At 34.3% G+C, this 25,526-nt stretch overlaps 1 protein-coding gene across 12 annotated transcripts in view; it reads right to left on the reverse strand.

Annotated features, from left to right (window-relative positions):
• Positions 1-25,526, reverse strand: part of PTPRD (protein tyrosine phosphatase receptor type D) — a 1,190,026-nt gene that overhangs the window by 55,713 nt on the left and 1,108,787 nt on the right. For all 12 annotated transcript variants that reach the window (XM_085214154.1, XM_085214153.1, XM_085214152.1 and 9 more), the window contains 3 exons: positions 24,623-24,720; positions 15,828-15,951; positions 3,282-3,457 (listed from right to left, as the gene is read on the reverse strand). In XM_085214154.1, the coding sequence (XP_085070280.1) occupies positions 3,282-3,457; positions 15,828-15,951; positions 24,623-24,720 (398 nt within the window). The remainder of the gene's footprint in view (positions 1-3,281; positions 3,458-15,827; positions 15,952-24,622; positions 24,721-25,526) is intronic.

Consider the following 25,526-nt stretch of genomic DNA (forward strand, 5'->3'; position numbering starts at 1 on the left):
CACTGAAAAAAAGCAACCTAAAATAAAATGACAACTTGAAGATGGAAAATACGTGAAGTCCCAGAGAGAAATGACTTTGCCTTAAAGCAAGAATAACAATCAGGTTTGCAAGATGCAAAGGCAATCAAAGTTGAACCAGAAGAAAAAGAGAAATGAAATTAGCAGTGATCTTCATCTTTAAAGTTATATAACTGTGTTTATATTTCTTGCATGAAATTTCACTTCTATCCTGCTATAAGAAATACACTATATTAGAATTACAACTTGAGAAAAAATAACAACAAAATCTTTTCATCACATGCTTTTCCTAAGCAGATTTTCCCATTGCTCCTTCAATGTCAATCATTATTTGCATTACTTATAGCTACTGTATGAGGAAGAGAGGTAACCTGCGTGCCATGTTTACAGTGCTGCAAAATCTATGGGAGTTAGACTGGAGCTTTATAATGTACTGGATACATGCTCTCTAACAATATACATTGAGTACATAAAATTCATATCATCTATGAACACAGAACTAGCTAAATTATGCACTAAGAAAACACGAATACAAGCACTGGATGAACAGACAATCCATTGACTAGACTGTTTTGTCTCTCATTATGCTCAAGGAATATATTGATGCTGAACGCTAATCACTTGTGGAGGTGATTGTTATTCTGATCAGTGGTTTTTAGAGTGCAGTCAGCAAAGGGGAGATTTATTTTAAAAGTCTGCTAAGCAATTATTGAGAGGAATGAATGGAATTTCATTTAGTTACATCAAAACATCTTTCTAGGCTATAGCTGTCTGTGGCCTGCAGTATTAAGATAAACTCTCAAATATTTAAATACACCTTCTGAAATTAACTGCTTATTAGGATCGGATTTTTTCTCAGCATTGATACCGTTTGCAGCAACATTATTATATAAGAAGCAATTACTGAAGAAATGGACAGAATTTCATTTGCTTAATTCCAAAGAACTTTTAGTACCTACACTAACTAAGGCCTGTAGTCTCCAGATAAACTGTAACTTTCTAAAAATTACTCTCTTCTGTGTACTAATTGCCGACAGGTACATCCATGTACAAGCAGAAAGTGGTTCTATAATTAAAATGATACACATTGCTTGACCTGAAAAAGAACTACTTTATTAAAAAAAAAAAAAAAGATGAAATGTTAAAAGAGTAAATATGTATATATATACTTCATAGCCTCCATAGCCTCCATAAATGAATGACTATTGCATGAGATTCAACAATTATGTAATCACTGCAACTTTATGTATCTAAGCACATGAAGATCATCAGTGACTACACATTACATTCTCTACTGTTCCAAATATACATGCAGAATTACATCATAATTTTGAAATGGAACTCATCCATGAGTTGCTGAAATATCAGCTATTTTCAGTTACACACCTTTTATTAATTTAAAAAATTTTCTGAGTGATAAATCTTTTCCTCCCTAATTTCTTTCTCTCCATTATGAACTTTCTATGTATGTTGACCAGTGCCATTGTTTCCTTCACATCTTGTATCTCTCAGGGCTTCCATTTGCAATCCTTTATCCTGCCTCCCACTTGCAGCTCTCTAGTCTTTCACAGAGGCTCCCAGGAGCATATAACCCAGGACCTCTGTGGTAGTATTTTTCCTGTATTAACACTCATGTTTGTTATTCAGCTCTTGGCATTCATATTAATTGTAAATCCTGATTCTTTTAGCAGTTTCCCATGGGAAGCAGTTACTACAGATATTAGAATCACCCTTTCCTTCTCACCTTCTCTGATTTCTACATTTGGCTACAGCTTCTGCTTTATACTGCGGGACCTATTTATGTGTTTCAGGTTCAGCAGTAAACCTAACGTCCAGAACCTTCTCCAATCAGTGCACATTCCCATCAGCAATAACAGCATCATATGCAGGAGCAAACAAAGAGGAGCTGTATTTGTCTTGACGTAATATACAGAATTATTTTGGGAAAAGAATATTCTTCTCTGCTTTTTCTAACCATTTTCTCTCTTCTTTTTCTTTCTTCTCCTCTGCCCCAAAAAAACATCTACCATTAGAACTAATGTGTGTCATGAAATACAGACCTTGCTAATAAACCTTTGTGCTGCAAACAGTGTTCTGTTGCCACTCTTTCCATCATTTCATCTTTATATATTATATATAAGAAAACCACTGATTTTTTATTTCCCCTTACATTATACTAATACTCATTCATCACTTCTATTATTAAGTATGTTTTAGTCCTTTGCTTTCCTAATTTTATAACCTTTAGATTTTATTTGAAATATCACAGAGAATTTTGTATTCCATTACTGCATGTTATTTATGTTTTCCTTGCACCCAGAATGTGCTAAAATAACATTCTTATATTCTTATATTTTTAATCAAATCCAAATCCTCAGTGATCTTAAGTGGAGTCTATACCACACAAAACTGAAAATTGAATGCTGTTGACATACATGAATTTTCTTATCACAATGCGATACAATTATATTCTTGATATTACAGAACAAATAATGTTTTCAGTCTTTCAGTCACCTCCCAATGCTTACAGATGACTGAAGAACAAAAAAATTCAATGTGGATCAAGAGATGTCAAGATTTTCAGAGGATGAAAACCCTTACCATTTGAGAGGATAAAAACCATACCATCTAATAAATGGTGTGACACTGCAATTTCCCAGATGAAACTAACATTTCCTATGCAAGCGTTTTTTGTCATTTGGACTTCTAAACAATAGCACCTGAACAAAAATAGGTCAGCTCTCGTGTATATGCTGGAGGCAGACTAACACATATGAAACAAAGAAAAATCTTACCTGAAGTGATTTATCATATAATCTTATGATTTCTGTTAGAGGAAATCTTAAAGATCATCCAGTTCCAAACCCCCTGACATTGTTTGGGATACCTTCCACTACATCATTTTGCCCACCACTCCATCTAGCTGGCCTTGAACACCTCTAGGGACAGGGCACCCACAACCTCCCCCAGCAACCTGTTCCAATACTTCACCATCCACATAGTGAAGAATCTCTTTTTTGTATCTCATCTAAGTCTAATCTCTTTTAGTTTAAAACCTTTACCCTTGGTGCTATCACTGCACTGTAATGAAGTGGCCCTTCCCATATTTCCTGTAGCGTCCTTTAAAACACTGGAAGGCTGCCGTAAGATGTCTCCAGAGTTTTCTCCTTTCCAGGCTATACAATCCCAGCCATATCAGCTTGTTTCTCAGGCACACAATACTATTAACTTTGTGTTTTGCTGTATGTATATGTTTTCCTTACCCGGGACCTCTCTTCCAATTTTGTCATCATGACGACAGTTGCACCACGTTGCTCCCACATCATTCTCCAGAAGTCTCCAAAGGTTTCTGGCAATGCCCCTTGTGTTGCTATATATGCATTCTGTTTTCTGTATCCATCTATGTAGTTGGCATTGATATAGTCACTGCCTGGTATGCCTGCAAAGAAAGAAGAATGAACATACTGGGCAGCATTTCTCTGAAGTCTTACTGTGCAAAAATCCTGTTACAAAGCTGGACTACAGAATCTGAAAGTGCTGTATATCATGTAGTACATAGGTTCCTGAAAGTGAGTGCATGCAGCTTCATGGGTATGATTGCCACTCTGGGAATATCCATTCTTTTAAATTAAATGAGCCAATCTGATAAGGAAGTAAGAAATCTGAAAATATGTAGGCGGAGAAACCTGGGAGTGAAAACAGCAATATGGACAAGCTGGTTTGTCAGTGCCTGCTGTCACCTTCTCACTTGGAATCCTCTCCCTTGACCAGGCAGGGCAGGCTCCTCACAAGCACCCTGAGTAGGCTTCAGTCAACTCTCTCATTGAGCTCATTGCATTTCTTTCAAGTATAGAAAAAGATTTAATGCTGCCAGATTATTGACATTATTGACATATGCATTTTTCCCAATAAACAGGAGACAAAATAGCTTTATTTTAACAAAATTAGCAAGCAAGTAAAGAAACTGGAATCTTCTGTACATTGTGTGCATGAAATATAGACATCTACAAGCCTGAAATTAAATACCTGAAATGGAGACAGAAGCCAAGAGATACTTTCACACTAAACCTACACTGTCATTCACCTGAGACTCCGGTATGTTGGACTAGACAAACAGAGTATGTCTACCAGAGCCTTTGGCAGGTAGACACTTGCTCTTTTTGTCTACTTACAGTCTCACATGATGAGCCAGTTCTTGGTCATTGGATATGTCAGTGAGATCATGATTGCCATGGCTGTACTTAGAGACGCGTCATAAAATGCTGCCTGCCTAGGTGCTAGCTGTAGAGGAGATCTTGTTGCTGCTCTGAACTAAAAACAGAAGTGCTTGCAAAAAGAGGTAAATATAGCCACATTGACATCAGTCCCACATCCACTGGATTCAGTGGTGAATGGTCCAGCTGTTGGCACAGACTATATGCATGCTGCCTAGAACTAGAACTGTAATGTCACTGCTGCTGCTGCTGACCTGAGGAAGACAAAATATTTATATGAAATCACAGGACTGTGAGATCCCTAAGTAGTTTTTCCCACATTACTGCTGTGTTGAATATTAAAGTGTTCCCAAGAAGAATTAGCAGAAATACAGAATTGTGTATTGTAACAACAGGTTACAAAAGGTATGTTAATGTAATTAACAGAAGTTACTTTCTCTCTGTTTAAAAATTAATGCCCTATGTTTGCACAACCAATCTACCATGTCCAAGTCTAGAGCCCCAGGATATGGAGAAGGTTGCACCAACAGTTTCATAAGGCAGTCAAGGTGATACAACCTCACAGACTTACTCTAAAGCTGTGACTATTTTCACTTCACAAATAGTATTTCATTTCACGGAGAAACAGTTTCTTTTAACATAAATCACAAGTTGCTGTATAAGTTCAATGGAATGTTTCTCAAGCTTTCTGTCAGAAGCTGAACTTCCATAATTATTCTGATTTGTTATCTTCTGCTGGTGATCACAATCTAGGAATGATCTAGGCTGTGCACTCCAGTCTTACCTGACAACCAGTGGCATAAATCTGGAAATATCTTCCAAAATAATAAAAGAAATGGAGTGGGCAGTAGATAAACTGCTTTAAAATGCTTCTTCTACATACTATGGCTGCACCAAAAGTAATGCCTCCTATTCTATTATCTTGACCCACATCTCAGAAAGGGATATTAGAGGTATGGCAGCAGAGATTGAACCCATCCACCAGTATTCCATTACATTTTGTAGTCACATGACAGATGGCAGTAGGGGGACAGCCTGACAGAATGGATTCTGACAGGGAAATGTGTATGAAGCAAAGGAGTGGAATTGAATTCTTCCAGGTGGAAAAAATGGCACACATTCACATTTCTCAGTATTTGCTGAATCTTTGTGGAGACTAAACGGTGGGTATTATCACAATGAGGCAGTGAGTGGTGAGATCCAACAGTAGCAACAGCAGTGTGAAAGACAAGCCATGATCTGGAAGGCCATGATGACTTCTAAAAGAGTAGCATGCAAGCTTTCGTTTGTTGTTGGTGAAAACACATAGCTAAAGGCGGTGACTATGTTGAAAAACAATGTTCTGTATCTGTGAATTTTCTTTATCAAATAGTACTATTATGTTATTTGTATATCCTGTACTTTCCATGGAAATTAAAAGGAGGTATTATATTCAGAGCTACCTACACATTTATCTGCTTACTCTGAATAAGTTTAATTTTTAATTCCATTATTTATTTACAGTGAACAAATCCACTGACTAACTGTAACACTAACTAAAATACAATATAATCCTAAAATTATTCAGATTATGAGTTACTGCAACTGTAGTCTGGCATAAAAATTTGCCTTTATGTCCTCATAAATTTGATGGGTTTCCTTGTTTTTTATGTTCAAAATATATTTAAACAGAACTTTTAACTTGATTTGACTTTCTGTGCTAGTAAAGGAAAAACCTGACAAAATGTTTTAGAACAGCTTCAGGGGCACAAGAAAGGCAACAAATGGCATTCCTCAGGCAGAACGCATGGATGGACACAGGAAGACTGGCTGACTATGATTAGAAGTGATTGAAATTCTCTTCTGTGAAAAATATAGAATAAAATGTATCACCTTCAAAACATAGAGTCTATAGCTGAAAAGTATGATTTACTGCCATAAAAGGTTGGAGTTCAAAAGTCTCACTCTTGAAAACTTTAATTTTTTTACACAACAGTTCTTATTGTGGAAACTGGAAATAATGGCTTAGAAAATACAATTTCTAGGCAGAATGCCATATTTTCTTCCCTTATCAAGATAATAAAACATTTTTGCACAACACAGATAAAAAAATAAAATGAAGACAACAGGAGAAATCTACACCAACTGGGTATTATTACCAAAGGAACTGAGAAAGCTGGTAAGAAATGTTTTCTGCATAAATTAGAATTTCATTATAATGACTGCTATCATACTTTGAAGCATATGTTATAAATAAAAGCCTGAGGAAAAAATGAAAAAGGGAAACAACACTTTATAAAATGGTTAAATGATCTTATGGGAAAGCTGTCCTCTAGAGCTGATACCGCACAACTCAGCATGAAAATTTAGCATAAGAAGTATTGCAAACTGCAGCAAAGAATAATCTTTATAAATATTAGCAGCCAATACTACCAATAATCAATATAAATAATTACAAAATTTCTAAAATTTTTAATACTCACCAACTTACATTACATTACATTACATTATTACATTCAATAAATCACATTGAAATAAATAACTTCTAAATTAAATATATTATAATTATTTAAAATAGAAGGAAGACCCTGTTCCAGGGGGTGGAACACTTCCACTATGAGGACAGGCTGAGAGAGCTAGAGCTGTTCAGTATCGAAAGGGGGGCTACAAGAACGAAGAAGACAGATTCTTTAGCAGAGTCTGTGGTGATAGGACAAGGGGAAATGGTTTCAAATTAAGAGAGTGGAGATTTAGACTGAATATAAGGAAAAATATTTTTTTATGATGAGTGGTGAGGTACTGGAAGTGGCTGCCCTGAGATGTGGTGAATGCTCCATCCCTGTAGACATTCAGGTCAGGCTCTGAGCAACCTGATGTTGCTGTGGATGTCCCTGTTCATTGTAGGGAAGTTGGACTACATGACCTTTAATGGTCCCTTCCAACTCAAATGATTATTTGATTCTATGAAGTAAAGCTAGTTTTCAGGTTATAGTCGTCACAAATGCAAGAAGGATAATCAAGATTAATAATTATAGGTGTTTTCAAAGAAAATGTATACACAACTAAGTTAAAATGGAATTTTCCACTTGCTTTCAGCACTTAGCCCCACTAAGAGGCATAAAATATCTTATGTGTTCTTTAGCCAGAAAAATCTTTTTGCAAAATAACTTGGCATTATGGTGCATAAAAAGAACGTTGCTGGGATATGAAAAGGAAGGTGTCTTCACCACAGCACCTGAGCAAAAGCTCATGACTCAGCTAATTCATTTCAAGGAAAACAAAAACAAAAACAAAACAAAACAAAAAACCAAAATAACTACCTAAACAAACTTCACTCTGTGAAGATTTTTGTCTAAGAATTCTCACTAGCAGTAGACAGGACTCTACAGGGTTACATTCCTACTGAAATCAAGAGAATTCCTAGCACTCAGGTCCATTTCTGTTTCCTGTATCCCTTTAGTATTACTCTCATGTTTTGCATTGAGTCTCTTTATTGCAATCTATACGCATGATCTCAGTTTCACATTATGTTCCGAATTCTTTTCATTTTGTGTAGTACCATTTTCCTATTCTAACTTTCTGTCTCACTCTTTGACACACTGATTTTTGCTTTATCAACTACGTTGCTACAACTTACAAAACCAAAGCCTTCAAGGGAGGCTGTGTTATCCTAAGTGGTTTAATGAAGTGTGTACAGTTAAAAAATAACATTTACCAAACCTACACATATGTAAATATCTACACTAACCAAGCAGAAACAATTATCAAAGGAAAATAAATCTAAATACTAAAATGTTACTTCTTGGTGTATCTTTTCTACTCATAACCTCATTCTGAGCTGAGAAAGCTGAAAATTCTCTGTCAAGTCCAATAGTGCAAAAAACAATCACATGGCAACTAGTTTCACTGCAGTACATTGAAAACCTTTGTTAGTTGCCATAGCCTGAAGGGCATACCAACATGCAGAGAGGCAATTGCCATCATTATTTAAATTTGGATGTAAAAGTTAAGAGAGGTCATTTCCATGAAAATATCGGTCAAGGAGGGGACAAAGCAACTAAATTCTGCCTTCAGTAATATTGATGTGACCCGTAACTAATTCTATCAGGCATCAGGAGGATTTACTTAAGACAGAATGGCTTACCTTAAGTGTTATTTTAAAGTAATCCAAGTATGATTTGACTTCTACAAGTTTTATCAAGGCAGAGACAAAGTTTCTGCATAAAATGTCAGCTTCCAGATCATAACTGTACTGTAACTATTTTTGAGTAACCTTTTCAACTCTAGTGATAAATGATCAGAGTACACAATCTCCTTATTCTGTCAGACAGGAATCAAACACAACAGGATCAGGTGAGTATACGACCATAAAGATATCCTATTTTCAAATATCTCGAGAGATTGAAGTTGAGTTTTTACAGAAAAAGAGTGAATGAACAATGAAATAAAATCAGCCAATGACAGAAATCAAGTGTAAAGAGTTGAAAAAACTTAAACACTATATCTATTAATTTATGGCGAGTCTGTACTCATGAACTGATGTGTCAGTATTGTTTGTTGCTTTACATACATGGATCCTCGCTGCAAGGCTAATAAAGCAGACCTCAGAGTTATTGATTTGGTTATCTTGATTATCTGAAGATAGTTATAGTCTTAAATAGCTTTAATTAGATTTTATATTTTATCTACAAACTGAAACCAAATCACAAAATTATTTCAAGCCTTTGCAACTGCTAAATTTTGAACAGCCTTTCTATTTAAAAAATTTTAGAGCTCTGTTCCTGTGCTGCTTTCCTAAGAGATATGTTGTTAGTCATAAAAAGAGTATGAAGAAATAGGATTAAATGCTTGTAAACAAGTAAAAAAACTGTAATGACAAACTGAAAATGCTGATGAAGTTGTACTCTTGGGTTAAATAAATATCTGGTACTTTGAACCATATCAGAGCAAAACCAAATTAAGAGTAGCTAGTAGATACCAGTACAATTGTTTATGAGCAACTTTTGTAACATTAAGTCCTTAGAGGTAATGAGAATAAAATAATTATTTGTAAGAATGAACATTGGTAAAATTAAAATATTTTACTAAGACTGTGAAAAATGCACTATGTATCATCTTAACATAATGTAATGTAAGGAAAAAGAAGTGATAGAAAATCAGTAGATTGCTGGATGAATTGTTAGGACTACAAGAATCTGAGAAAGACAGAAAGGATGAAGGTGACAGATTTAGATTCTCAGAGTGAAATGTTGAATTATAGTAAATTTTGAAAATAAAGGAATATCAAATAATGGTTTGCAGAATAAGCAAAATTAAGCAGGATGAAGAAAGGTACTGCGTAGAGGAGAGAAGGAAAATATTTGAAAGAGGCAGACAAGAAAATACGGAAAAAGTGAGATGTAAGAAATACATGGGAATTATATATTAAAGAATGTAGGATATCTGCAGGCAAGGTGAGAAACACAGAAAGTTTCGTAGAAAGAATAGCACAGAAACAGGCCAGGAAAACAAAGAGCTCTGTTAAGAAGAAAACACTGATGATTCTCATCGTAATAATATATATAATATATATATTATATAATATAATAAACATAATATATGTTTAACTTGCTAATTTTAAGACAAAGCAGAATAAAAACAAATGGCTTATACAGTGCAGCAACACAGAGACACAGATAACAGCATTCTTACAGCACAATGGCATAGTACACTATGATATCAATACTTTGCATGATAGTGCACAGCAGATATCCAAATTCAGCATGAAGTCATCATACTGTGATTAGTTTACAGCTGTCTGAAACTTGATTTAAAGATGTTCCAGATCTGAGAATGAGTAGCATTGAACTAATTTGACAAATGATTCTTGTTAGATATATCCTCTTGTTTGTGTATCTAAATGGTGCACTAAAATGGCCAGAGTGCCTCTACTTAAATGAACTGAAATGATTTCTGGTTTGATAAGATATATGCAATCAATAAGAATTTATAAGAAAAAAAACCCTCAACAAGTTTCAACATGATAATGCATTGTAAATTGTGAGATGCCAAATCTTCATTCTCCATTTAAAAACTGGACATTCTGCTGAAGTCTTCCAGATGGGTATGTATACAAGAAAAAATCAGTTTTCAGAAGAATAAATTACTCAATTTTTGTTTTTAGATTACAACACCATAAGCAAATTCACAGGCCAGAATTATACCCATGCAACTTCTTTAAGCATTGCTTCTGAGGTTGTCATGATGAAGTCTACTCTAAATCATTCTTCTGTAACCTATTATCACTGCAATACTTTTGCAGTTCTTATAGCAGTCTATACTTGTAGAAGATAAATGGTATTTAATTATATTTTTTAACAGAATACAATGTAGCTACAATGTGAGAAAGTGAGAATAATTTATATACTCCAGAGCTGTTTAATGATTTATATTGACCAGATTTTTTCTAAATCTAGAGATCATGACCTACATACTTGATGCTAATAGACTATTAACTGGCAGTCAAATTAATAACAGTACTTGTAGGTTCTTAATTTTTTCATTATATAAATCATTTATACTAGTCAGAGATGTAGTAGAAGTTTAAATCCACTAAATGTCACATCAAAAAAAATTAAGGTGCACAAGTACATGGGACCTGCTGAGATCCATCTATGGGTTCTGAGGGAACTGGTGGATGAAGCTGCCATGCCTCTATCCATCATATTTGAAAGGTGGTGGCAATCTGGTGAATTTTACACTGACTGGAAAAAGGGAAACATAACCTACATTTTCAAGAAGGGGAAAAAGGAAGATGAAGGGAATAACAGGAGAGATCAGTCTTACTTCTGTGCCTGGCAAGATCATGGAACAGATCCTACTGAAGGCCCTACTAAGGCATATGGAAAATTAAGATAAGGTGATTGGTGATAACCAACATTGCTTCACCAAAGACAAATCATGCCTGACATACTTGGTGGCCTTTTATGGTGGAATTACAGTGTCAGTTTATAATGGAAGAGCAGCTGATGTCATCTAACTGCAATTGTGCAATGCATTTGACATGGTCTCTCATGACATATCATTGTCCCTGCCAAACTTGAGAAACTTTGCCAAACTGGAGAAAAATTGATTTGATAGATGGGGAACTCAATGGATAAGGAATTGGCTGGATGACCACACTCAGAGAGTTGTGGTCAAAGGCTCAATATGCAGGTGGACTTCAGTGATGAGTGGTTTTCCTCAGGGTTCAGTGTTGGGACCAATGCTATTTAACATCTGTGTAGGCAACATGGACAGTGCAACATGGTCATCCTCAATAGGTTTACAGATGACTATAAGCTGAATGGTACAACTGACGTGCTAAAGGGAATGCCATCCAGAAGGAACTGAAAAACTTGAGAGGTGGGCCCATTCCAACCTCATATGAAGTTCAACAAGGCCAAGTGCAAGGTCCTGCACCTGGGTCAGGGCAATCCCAAGCACAAATACAGGCTGGGTGGTTAATGGCTTGACAGCTGCCTTGAGAAGAAGGGTTTGAAGGTGTTGGTTGATGAAACTCAACGTGAGCCGCCAATGTGCACTTGCAGACCACAAGGACAACTGTATCCTGATCTGCATTAAGAGAAAAATGACGTTCAGGTGAAGGGAGGTGACTCTGCCCCTCTACTTGCTCCTGTGATGTTTCACCTGGAGTACTGCATTCAGTTCTGGGGCTCCCAATACAAGAATGACATCGAGGTATTGGAATCAGTCCAGAGGATGGCCATGAAGGCGATCAGAGGGCTGGAGCACCTATCCTATGGGCACAGGCTGAGAGAGTTGAGGCTCTTCAGTCTGGAGAAGAGAAGGCTCCAGGGTACCTCATATTGAATTTCCAGTACTTGAAGGGAGCCTACAGGAAAGCTGGGGATGGACTTTTTAAAAGGGCATGTAATGACAGGACAACACAAAATGAGTTTAAATTGGAAGAGGGCAGATTTAGACTACAACTCTTGAACAAAATTTTTTACTGTGAGAGTGTTGAGACAATGGAACGAGTTTCTCAGAAAAATTGTGAATGCCCCTACCTTGGAGGCATTTAAAACAAGACTGGATGGGACTTTGAGCAACCTGGTCCAGTGGAAGGTATTTCTGCCTATAACGGGGGGTCGGAACTTGATGATCTTACCGGTCTTTTCCAACCCAAACCATTCTATGATTCTATACTCTGCTGAAATATGATAGATTTAGATATCTTTTACTCTTTTAATCACTGGTATTATGTAAAGCTATGCCACATACGGCAGACCTTAAGTCTTAGACATCTACTATAAGAACTGGCAATCATTTTTTAAAATACTGAACTTTTAATTATTTTTTTCCCCAGAGTTTTTTTTTTAGTCCTTAGAGGATAAAGAATACAGAGCTTGCTATTTTACGTTTGTCTAACTTTTCTGTTAATCTGTAAATTTTGGGCTCAGATTCACATAGATTAATACAGTAGACTTCGATATGTTCTTATATTTTTTCAATATAACAGAAAATTTCACTTTTCTTTCAAGTGCCCCTCTCTGATGTACCCAAAGACTAAAACATGACAGATGGAATTTCTGGAATGTATGGAAAAAGAAATTTTGCAAAGTAAAGTTTTCCTTCAGGTGGAAGTTCAAATTACCACAAGTATTCAGAGTTTTCATTCCAAGAAGACTCCTGATGAAATAAAATTTAAAATTGAGTTTAAAAATATAAAAATATTTATTGCAAAGTGAGCATTTATGTCATAAAATTCCTTACTATAGGTCATTATAGAAGTCTAGAAAACAGGACACAAATAAAATTCTGAACATTTGCATGTGTAATGAACACTATAAAAGATGCCAAAATAAATACTTTGAAAGAGTCACTAACTCTTGTGTTTCAGGATTCAGGTAATTTTAACAAATTACTACGAAGGAATTATTTTCATATTTATTCTTAAAAGTAGTGGTGGAGTGACTAAGTGTAGAATGCAAGTCAGAAAGAGTACACTGATTACTTGTGGCTCATTGTCAATATTAGTTTTCTTACTGCCTCCAGATTACTACAGATAATAATTATACATGAAATCCAAACAAAGATTCTTCATATATTTGTAACACAATGCAGTGAAAGCCAAATTTAGACTCTGATTAACTTGTATAGTAATCTACAGATTTATTTATTTTTAATGATATTCAAAATATTTATTTCTTATCAATCTATCTAGATACCTGAAGAGAGGATGCAATGGAGGCAGAATCATGCCCTTTTCAGTGATATCCAGTGACAGAACAAGAGTCAGTGGACATAAACTGGAACACGGAATGGAGTACTTTACTGTGCAAGTTATGGAGCACTGCAGCAGGTTTCCCAGAATGGTTGTGAAGTCTCTCTCCTAGGTGATCTTTGAAAACCTGCTTTCTACACAACCTGCTCTATATTTCCCCATTTGAACAGATGGGAAGGATCACATGACCTCAAGAGGTCCCTTCTTAACTTAGTTATTCTTTGATTATGCGATTATATGATTCCCTGATAGGGAATTTATGCACTAAATGGATCAAAATCTCATTTGTTATTCTGTGTCCAACACTGACATTCCATAGGGCTATAGTATTTTTATTTATTTAAAGTCAGTGAGTATGTTAGTGTTAGAAGTGTTAACTTCATCATGACATTGAGAAATATTATAAATATATATTGCCTCTACTCATTACAGTACTCATAAATGAGATTTATTTTTCATATTCTTAATATTTATTATTTTAACAGGTATACAGTATAATTTGATACTTTCAGTTACTTTGATTTCCTCCCCCCCCCCCCCCCCCCCCTTAAGGTTATTATTCTCGGAGTAAGTTTGTTTTCTTTCAGGGAGCCAAATTTCATGAGTCACTGATGAAAAGGGGAACCTGGCAGAACTTTCTAACTCCAGAAGTCTGGTTTGCTTAAAATTAATGAATAAGTGGATTTGCAATTAGACTTTTTCCTCTTTTTCTTTCCTCCCCCCCCCCTTCCCTCTCTGCTACACAACTCTTTGTCCTCTGAAAATCTTGTTAAACAGACTTATTTCTAGGTTAAACATTTTGTTCAAATAACTTTACATAACAATTAAGAATTGCTGTCTAATTGTTGATTTTTCTTGACCATGTATCTACTTATCTTTTTCAATGACACAGAATGGGATACTTTTCTTGAATTGCACTGAATATAACACAAATTAAAATACATTTTATCAGTGTTGAGCCATAGTTCTATCAGGAGGCAGCAGTGCTCTATACCGCTACTTTTTTTTACTAAACAGTGCAAAATATTGTGCCATAAAAATATGTTGTCAGTACTACATCTCAAGCTTCAGAGACAGAACAAATGTATGAGATTATCAGGTACAAATTCTCCAAGTCTATCACTGAATTATCTAATATCTTTGAGAAGTTCTTATCTATATAATCAAGACCTCAAACCTAGCTGCAGTAAGTAAAGATCTAAACCTCAGTCATTGACACTGGTTTTTTCATCACCAAGTGGCTGTTAATAAAATTGTTGACACCTATAAATATTGCCCCTTCTGTATCCAGTGTCTTCAAGTCTGGGGTAGCCAAATATAAGAAACTGTTTATAACCATAAATCTAAATTCTCTGCAGTTTAACTAGTAGCATATTAGTTTCAAACTATGACCTTGAATACCCAAGATCTTATGTATCATACGCAAGCACTGTTAAAGTAACTAAGACAGTTTTCTTTCTCATATAAGCCATTCTAATTTAATATATAAACTGTTTTATTCTGCCCATGATTAATAACTGTCAATGATGTAGAATAAAATGAAAATCTGGCCACATACTGGAAGAAGCATAATGTTCAGACAAAACTGGTAAGAAAAAAAAAATTTCTTGAGTTAAAACAAGAAATTTGTGTTGCTTCAGCTCTTGTTAAAACAGATAAAATACCTAAGTCTGGTCATTTTCGACAGTTTAAGTCAAGAATCTAAAATGTTCATGTTTTTGGAGAGTTACGTGACCAAAAAAGATAAAATGAAAGTAATTATAACTGTCTGCCAAAATTTTGGTAGTAAAGGAATTAAGTTTCAACAATGTTTGCATAAGTGCATTTGTTTAAATATTTTCATTTAATATTCACTTTATAAACAAAAAAGAAATAAAAAGAAAGCTTTAATAAAGATATCCATATTTTCCCTGAAAACACAAAGTTGAATAGATTTATTTTCCTAGATTAAGCAACTGAAACACTATAATCAAGTATGTTGAAAATGTTGTTGCTAGGTAAGAACCTTAAATCATTTACAATTGCTCTACTTGTTCTTCAGAAATAGCACAAATAAACAGCAATGATGGCTTACTTTAGGTAACACTTTGGCATACATGCAGAGACTTGGTGCTATTATCACTTGGTGCTGTATGTGACCCTGCGTCAATTTTAGTGCAGTTTCATACTGAACTACTGCAAATGAAAACCAGAGGATTGTCATAGAAATGTAATGGTAGTAACTAATTTTAACTAAAAATCTATTTATTTTATTTTATTATTTACTTATTTTTGTACATGCAAAGATATTTGGAGCTAGAATTACACTGGATTTTAGTATTTATTTAATTTAGTTATAAATTTCTCCTTACCTTCAATTGCTGAGAGTAGAACACGAGAATGGTCATATGCAATTACATTTGCATATCTATTCTTCGGTTTGTTTACTTCCAGGTTAGAGTGTTCCCATGTAAACTGTTGACCGGGGTCAATAGACTTAAAAAGAGAAAAAGAAAGAACAAAAAATTTTATATAAATAGTACATACTTGTACTTATGAAGTTTACAAACGATATGCCCCAATCGCTTTACCATGAAAACATTTTGATTTTGAAAGAAAATTATTTCTTTGGCACGTCTAGTAGCATATTGTATAGTATCATCTCAAGCATTTAGATTTTATGCCTCTGAAATTCTTATCACAAATTTTAACCATAAGCTCTTCAAATGCAAGGTAACTGCTTTCTCTTCAGAAAGGCAAGGGTACACTATTCCATCACTTTTTTTTCATTGCTTTGCAAGTGAGCAATATAACAGGGAATGAAAAAAATGTCAGAAATCCTAAATACACCAGGAAGAAGGTGGATAAATATTTTTAAATTGATCTATTACAAAATGCACATGTTCAAACAACTCAGTATCCTACTAAATAAAAAGTAAAACTGAAGAGTTTTTCCAAAAGAAAAAAATCTTGTTTCTGATGAATTTTTTTTTTTCTTTTATTATTATTGTTATTTTTCACCTTGGCTCTAGACCATCACTTCATATCAATACCAATAAGGGAACAAGGGAAAGTGTAATGACTGTTGATTTTCTATTTCCTTGTCTTATCTATATCTTCCCATTTAAAAGGCTGGTTTCCATCTTCTTTATAAGATTTCTTTAAAAAATGAAAGACCACAATGAAGTCTCTCTGAAGGCTTCTCTTCTCCAGGCTGATGTGCATTTTTTGTGTTTTGAACAGAAGGATATACTATGCCTGATCTTCACTGTTTTTACTAAAGTAAATTTATATATGATGAATATTTTACAATTTTTTTTTTTACAATTGTTTACACTTAGAAAATCATGTTCTAAGTAGATCTTTGCCCATTATCAAAAAGAACATCTATATTATACTTATAGTTAATATTTAACTTAATATATAGTTAATATATAACTAACTAATAGTTACCTACGTGTGTTTGTAATTTTTTAATAATACTTTGTATTTAAAGCTTAAACTTATCTGCTTTGTATTCTTCTTCCATTTTTCAGTCCTTAATATTTAGGTGATCTAAAGCAGGTTTTCCATTCCTTGAAAAAAATCAAAAAGTATCTTTCTTTGTCAACTATTTGTAGAAGTAGATGAGGATGTTTAAAACACAGCAGCATACTATATGCCACACTTACTTTGTGTGATGTATAGTGAGATGGTATCTCAATGACTGAGTCCTGCATGCAGACATAGTTAGCATAAATTACATCAAAACAGAGCAAATGGGCCTGCAGTTTAATCTTTCCTCCTTTTCTCACCAATCCAAAGTGCTTTGTGGCCTAATAACCGTCCCTTTAAATGCTTTTTTTTTTCTTTTTTTTTGGCAAAAGAATGTCAATCTATATTTCCTCAGATTTAATAGCCATATTGGAACAGAATAGAGTGGTACTGGCAGACACATTTCAGAAGAGTGATAAACTGATAACTCATGAATAACAAGTCTGTACTAACAGTTTTAATGAGTGGTTTCATGGTTTAATGGATGGCACTTTAATAGGATTTCTAGTATATTCATTCTGAAAGCTTGTCTTCAATAAAGCTGTCATTAACAAAGAGCTGGATTTCTTCATAATATAATTGTGGAGTATGTGTGCTTTGTACAAAGGAAATAAAGATATCCATAATACTGTTATTACCCTCCCATGCTTTGACTAATCTTTCAGCTATTGTGTTCTAAACGGTTGGCTGGTGAGAGAAAAAAACAAATAAACAAACAAAAAAAACCCCAACTCTAACTAAGAAAATACTTGAGAAATATGTATATGATGCATCCTACACAAAATAATTCCTTTACTATGAGTCATGCTAACAAGAAAGTGTTTCTGAAAGAATTCTGAAGGATGCACCATGCTAATCTCTACACCTGCTCACTGTGAAGTTTTCCTGCAGGCAAACGTTCCTTGCTAACATTGCAAGTCACCTGAGAGTATATACTGGTGTAATACTGAGAAAGGAAGGAGAACAATAAACTTCCTGGTGGAAGATGCTTGCTGTCACTGAAAAATGCTCTACTAAGGGTTGCTACACCAACAAATGAAGAGCCAGCAGGTTTGAGTTTGTGTGTAGGGGACAATGTTAGTGATTATTAGAAGTTTCACAAACCCTGAAGGAGAAGGAAGTATAATTCCTACAGAATTTCTCAGTACTTCAGGTGCTCTGTTTGAGTCCCGAATTAGATCAACAAAAAGCATGAGTTCACAAAGAAAATGAAGTCTGGGTAGAAGAAGAATGAAAAAAAAAAAAAAGAAATTTAATATGATGTCAGTGCAAATAGACTGCACAACTGAAGAAAGGAGTCAACTACCCATAAAACTGAACACTTTCATCCTCTTTTACCTGTGTCAGCAACTGCACTAAGACTTTCATATGAATCTATAAGAAGACAGTATTATATTATGCAGGAAACTAGATAATAGAATGAGAATTACACACTGCATTACAAAAATATAATGCATGAACTTTAATACAACCTGATATGAACTGGCCAATGGAATTATATTTTCCTTCTAAGGCTTCGAAGAGTTTTTCACAGCATACAGTAAAGGCTGCCATTTTGCATGAAAACCTTGTTGGTGCTCAAATATGGGTCTTCATTTTGGTCTTAGAAATTGAATTGAAAATGCATGGAGATTTCCTGTTGAATCTCAAAGGAAAATGACAAACTGTTCAAAAGCAAACATAAACACAGAATCACAGAAACACCACGGTTGGAAAAGACCTACAAGATCATCCAGTCCAACCATCCACCTCTCACTAATAGTTCTCACTAAACCATATCCCTCAACACAAAATCCAAACATTCCTTGAACACCTCCAGCGTCGGTGACTCCACCACCTTCCTGGGCAGCTCATTCCAGTGCCTGACCACTCTTTCAGAGAAGTAGTATTTCCAAATGTCCAGCCTAAATCTCCCCTGGCGCGGCTTGAACCACATCTAAAGCTTTTGTCAGTTCCTCTTGAAAACAAAGATATTTCCTCTATCATATCAAGCAATAATCCTATTACGAAATGAGATTTGCATGAAACCATTTTCCAATGGCATCTAAGAAGGTACATTTCTATGTTTCTGAAGTGTACTTAAGGAGGAAAACTTACTTTGATGGTGAATTTCTGTTACATAAAAGTTATAGAAAAATTTTTCAGAACTCATTCTGTACTTGTCTTCCATCTTAAGATGAAATTTATTTATTTTCCATCTATGATTAAAATCCTCTGTGTGTGATATCATAACCAGTTATGTTAGAAATAACTAAGTGTTGAAAACAGAGGATTATACTCCACTTCAAGCAGGAAAAAAATACTAGGAGCAGATGAGGAATGAAAAGAACAGCTTAGTTTCAATATTCCTGTTATTAAAGCATCCTCTTGTTTTGTTTTGGAAGAGTATGTGAAATAAAGCAATTCTTTATAATTTTTTTAACAGTCTCACAGCAAACACTGGTGCTGCTTTAAGTTTTCAACACGTTTTTAAAAGGCTGTCAACAATGCTTTTGTGTGTGTGTGTGAAAGGAATAAAGAAGACTTGTTCTATGCAGCTTAAGAATCTATCTTTAAAGCCTTCTCCACTGGTTTCTTCATTTCCCTCCATAAACACTCTAAAAAAATGCAGATGAATCTTTAAAAAAACAAAACCAAAACCAAAAAACAACCTCATAAAACTAAGATTTACATATGACAATCTGTATATACTATATTCTTGAATGATTTTTTTCTTGCTGAAATGGACTATGTTTCTCTTCCTTCATATATCTGTGGTTTTGGTTGGGTATAATAAAGCTGACATTTATTATAATACATGGATTTTAAAACAATCTCCATGGAATTTCTTGTCAAATAGCATTAGCTATCAGTCCAAAACCTAGCATTACAGTATATTAACATCAGCTTTCTTGTATCTGAATATTCTTTTAATTACATAAGCATAAATAAACGGTTAGTCCAAAGAGGCATTCACAGCACAAAGTAAGGTTATAATACACTACCATTAATCTTGACTACTGCCATTTCGGATTCTTGCATTGAGTCTTCAAAATTGTCATTCTTAACTATCTTACTGGCTCAGACACTATTGTAGCTGGAAATAAGCATCTAAAAACTCTGTGACAGCAATGACATATGTGGTATTAGTAAAAATACAAAAACTGTTAAAAGTTTACTGACTACACTAATTGTTTCTCAGTAAATGGAACACATCCTATGAAAGTACAAGTGTAGAAAATAAATGCTGCTTTGAATTTTAGAAAAAAAAATACTGAGGAAACTACTGTAATAACAAATAAGACAGATTTATTATTATTATTATTATTATTTTTTTTTTTTTCCCTGACAATGAATTCATCTTTGTATATAAGCCAGTATTATCTGTAATGATATGGAAATTAAGTGCAGTTGTTTCTGGCACAGTTTCATTCAGTAGGCTATCTGATCTTCATAGATTTTTAAAGTGTTTTATATCAATAAGCTTTATAATTGCTTTTTCCATAGAAAACACATCATGTTTTAGTAGTGCCCAGGGTTTATCTTGTTGAAGCTTGAGATATAAAAAGAAATGTAGTACATTCAGTAAATTGTCTTCTCATCAGAGATCTTTCCAACTGATATTGAAAAGTGACAGTAAAACTAAATAGCATGGCACCGCTCAGCAAAGTCAAAATACACCTTTAGTTTTTCCAATAATCAGTGTTAAAGACTGATAATATACAGCTTATCTTATTAAATAACCAGGATACACACACACTCTAAATCATGCAATAACATGCAAAGGCCAATATTGCAATCTTTGTGTTACTATGACAGATTCTCACCAAAAAAAAAAAAAAAAAAAAAAAAAAAAAGGTATGATTCTGAATCTAATCTCTTAAGGGTGTAAAGCAATGATGGCAAGTATGAAACTACACGAGACCCAGGAATCTGCTTTGTAGGAATAGATTTTCTGTTCTATGCAATAGGAGGAAATTACTTTAGTAATCTAAAACGTGTATTGCATAAAATAGTCATCATATTAATATTCTGATTCATTTCTATCTCCATGACCATTCTTTATTGTTAAATTCTAAAGCCTAAGAGATACGATAAAGGCATGTCTCTTGAATACGGCTTTCCGCTGAGCAGCTGTGAACTCCATATGGACCCTTGAACGGCATTAAAATCCCACTGAAACTGCCAGAGCCAGAAGAAGCTTAATAATGGTATGTTTCAGTCAGAAAACTTCTATTTCAGATAAAGACTACAAAATAAATATATGACATAATTGATATGTTGTGGTAACAAGGTAAAACAACATTTTTCTAAAGCTAGAAGATTGCAAGCTAACACTTACTCAAGGGTTATTTACTAGAATAGGATTATAGAAAATTTATTTATAAGTAGAAGTGAACTTTACTGAGAAGAATTAACTATGCTAAAACTACAAAGCCAACTTTATTGAACAGATAGGTTTATTTAAATTTTGCAATAGTTGTAACCTTATGGCTTAGCCTCTACCCTCCCATGAAATCTGGTATTCAAGGTAAAGTTATGGGAGAATTATAAGAATAGATATCTACACTGTTCTCTTTATCTTCCCTCCTAAGAGCTGGGATAGGAGGATCCCTGAGGAAGACTGTATTAAATAGTTTCTTAACACATGTATAAGAATGAACTCCTTCAATCAATTGCATCAAAACTGTCAAACCATCATGCCAATGGAAGCCTGTCTATGTTAGATAATACATTCTTTTACCACATTATATTATGGAGTTCTACTCTCCTCTCCTTCTATCTCCTCCTCCTCCTCCTCCTCCTCTCCTCTCTTCTCCTTCATTCTTTTCCTCTTCTTTTCTCTTCTTTTCTCTTCTTTTTCCCTTTTTTTTTTTTTGTGTGTGTGTATATGTGAGAAAAAAAAGCCTATACTATCTTATAATGTACAGCCACTTTGTTTTCTGTAATATGTATTTTCCCAACTTCTCACATTAACCCTAAGTATTCCTTTCAAAACCAAGGGGCAGATGTGTGTAATTTTCACATTTGTCTAATGGACATTTTACATTCTTTCTCAACTAGATTTCATGTAGCACAATAAGGAACCTATGAATCCTCATGCTCACAAAGGAAAAACACAGTTGAGGAAAAACAACAACAACAACAACAACAACAACAAACAAAAAAATAAAACCCAGCTTTTCAAAAGCTTTCTATCAGTTAAATGAAGATCTGTGAGTTGATTTTAGGAATATTTTAAGAAAATAATCCTGTCTCCTCTCATGACCTAGGCCTCCAAAGGTGGCCTGTAGAGCACAAGAAAGTTAGAAGGTTTCATTAAAAAATGAGGGTGGAGACAATAAATACACAAAGGAGACAATACATAGATGGGTGCCTTTTGGGAAAGAAGCAGTCAAAGTAGTGAAGAGTGAGGTTGCCTTTGGTCAGTTTGAAGAATAACACCTGGGAACTGGTGTTGAAGGAATACTCTTGCAGAAGACAACGTGTACATATAACATGAAAAGATGCATACAGATTATGGGACAAGTAATACTTCCTAAATAGTAACTAAAGTAAGATAAGAAAAAAATATATTAAAACACTGCTTTGTTTGTAATTGAACCAGCCAAACAAGCTGGTTGAAAAGTGAATATTTACTGGGAAACTGTATGTTTATTTTTTTTATATTATGATATCACAGAATTTTCATGACTGCTGTTGAACAGTCTATTTTATAAGAATTTCATAAATGCAGTGTAAAAAATTTCATAATAAAAATAAATGAAATAATGGATCATTAGGAGAAAAAGGCAGTTATATATACATACACATATACATATGTGACCGTTGATGAAAGATGTTTGTTTCTCCAAAGGAGAATTAAATGCAGTATTTTCTTACATGCAGTAAAAATCAGTAGGTTCCTGCTACAAGTTTTACCTTTGCCTTTAACTCAAGAAAACAAAACATCTCTCTTTTCTATTCTGTGTTGCCAGTTCAAACGTAATCTGAAGTGACAATAACTGAACTGTTATCATCTGTACCCATCTTTGCTTTGATAGTTGCTCTTAAGAGACATCAGTGAGGACTGATGCTGAAAGGCAAGATCCCAATCCCCAGTCACAAATGTTCCCACCAGTTCCCTTGTGCTGGCATTAGAGCTCACACAGCCATGTGGTGAGCTTGTTTAGGGAATTGATCCAACTGAAAATAGCAAAGAAAAATAAAACAATTAGTTTTCATCTAAATCTATTTCCTGAGACAATCCTTGAACAGCTGCACATGTGTTTGTGCCAGTATTGGCACAAGAGAAACAACAGGAATGCACAGCCAAGACAGAGAAATGACCTACAGTGATCACCAAACTGCAGCCTTAGAATATTGCCTATGCTAGACCATGAAATCAAATAGCAGAGCTTTTCAGCAATTCCGATTTAAAATGGGTGAACATTGGACTAGTTAGAAACACAGCGGCATTTCTGAAGTTGAGATTTCAAAGGTAATTTTTGACTATTCCTTGGGCAAACCAACATGAGCGAAGCTTGATGCTGACCTATGTTTGGACACATTTTACATTTAATGTAAAATGAAATACAGAATGTATAGGGGCTGTTTATATAGGTAAACAGTTCTAACAATATTTATACCAAGTATTCAATTACTTAGCACATCTTCACAGCACTGGCTGTAAATGGTTATGATTACATTCTCAAGATTATTTTTATGATTTAATAGGTAAAGAAAGGAAATTGTATTACACTGTATCAACTGTAATGACATTCATCATTTATTTCCTACGCAGCTAATCCAAGGAATAATTCTGTAGTACAACAGGAAATGATTGGCAAATTCATACTAAATACTAGTTGTTTTTTTTTTTCTCACGTTGAACGTCATTACACAAATTTCCCTGTTCGATGCTTTGTGTATCTTTATACTTAAAAAAGATACTCCCACATTTTTGACTGCAACAATAAACAAGATCCCTGAGATGCTCTTCAAAAGAATTTATTTCCATTATTTGTAGAGACTACACAGACCTTTTGATATCTAATGAGATTATTTTTCTGAACAGTCCTAACTCTGATCACTGTTTAATTAAATAATCATTAGTTATATTTCTGTATTACAATAATAGGTATTCATCTTAAACAATTCTCGACAAGGCTCTAAATACATCACACATTTAAAGGATCTCACTGTCGAGCAGTCACACATATCAGGCAAGTGCTAATTCTTTAATCCATGAAAAATTAACATAGTGGACTGTAATTTCTTTTTTGTGGACTGTATGATCCTGTTAACACTTAACAACATATTGGATAATTTTTTAATAACCCAAGGAGCTTTTAACTTCAGAGTAGATGGATGGTGGTGCGTTAAAACTGAAAGTGCTATGTAATTCAACCACTGCTTCAAGTATGTGCACACAGAATCTGCTTGACACGTATCTTTACAAAAAGATTGTTAGAAGCAAAGGAGCCACCTCACTGATGTGAGTAAGTCATCTTACATAATGGATTTACTTTAGCATGGCTTTATCATGCAAAAATGGCATCACCATGGTGGATACATATCAGGAATAAGCCAAGAGGAAAAAACAAACAAACAAATAAACAAACAAAAAAACCATGATATTTTTGATAATTTGAGAAGCGAGAAAGTAAATTACCTCATATTCCTGTGAGAACTTCAAATTGTCATTTGCTTTCAATCTTTCAATATGATCTGCAAGTTCCAAGATAGGTATTGGGGGGTGACTGGCCATACCTGTTGGAAAAGAAAGAAGAACCAAATTTAAAATAAACTACAGTGATGACAGCACTGAAGAAATAAAACAATGTTGTAATTATAATGGCTAGAAATGTATAAATAGTAAAGATGTCATAGTGAGAGGAGCAGGCAAATAGTTTGGTTACTCAAAGCACAACATGCTCTGGATAGATGAGCTCTGAAGCCAAATTAAAAGAAGTCACCAAGCATATTTCCAAAGCTAACATTCCTAGTTTAAAGGAAAAAAATTACTGTGAGATGAGTCAATGAGGTTATCTAGGCATGGAAAAATGAAACAGTTAGATCTGATGTTGATCTCTGCTTTGAGTAATGACTCTTAACGTCATTTCAAACTTCTTCTCCTGCACTATATGAAATGGAAACTGCACTGAATTAGATGAGGGAAGATGAACTGAGAAACAGACACTTAAAGAGCCCTAAAGGGGAAAGAATAGTATTTTGACAGAAAGCAAAGTGACTTATGCATAATCAAGAAAAACAAACTTGAAGGATGAAGGTTACCAAGGTAACCGCAGACACCTGAACCTGCAAAGGAAATGGTACAAAACAAAGAAACCTAGAACCAATAGAAAACTAACTTATAAAAACTAACTTATAAAATTAAAGTAAGTAAAATGAAATGGATAGCTTGAGGATTAATAACAATGTATCAAGGTCAAGAAAACTGACTATGCATTCTGACTAAATTAAAAATACTTAAAATATTTTATGAAATTTTGAGGTTACTGACATTCACATGCAAATACAAATGACTAGAATAGCATGCATCATTGCTTTTAGAC

Source organism: Meleagris gallopavo, chromosome Z (assembly GCF_905368555.1).
Source record: "Meleagris gallopavo chromosome Z, MGAL_WU_HG_1.1, whole genome shotgun sequence".
Taxonomy (NCBI): domain Eukaryota; kingdom Metazoa; phylum Chordata; class Aves; order Galliformes; family Phasianidae; genus Meleagris; species Meleagris gallopavo.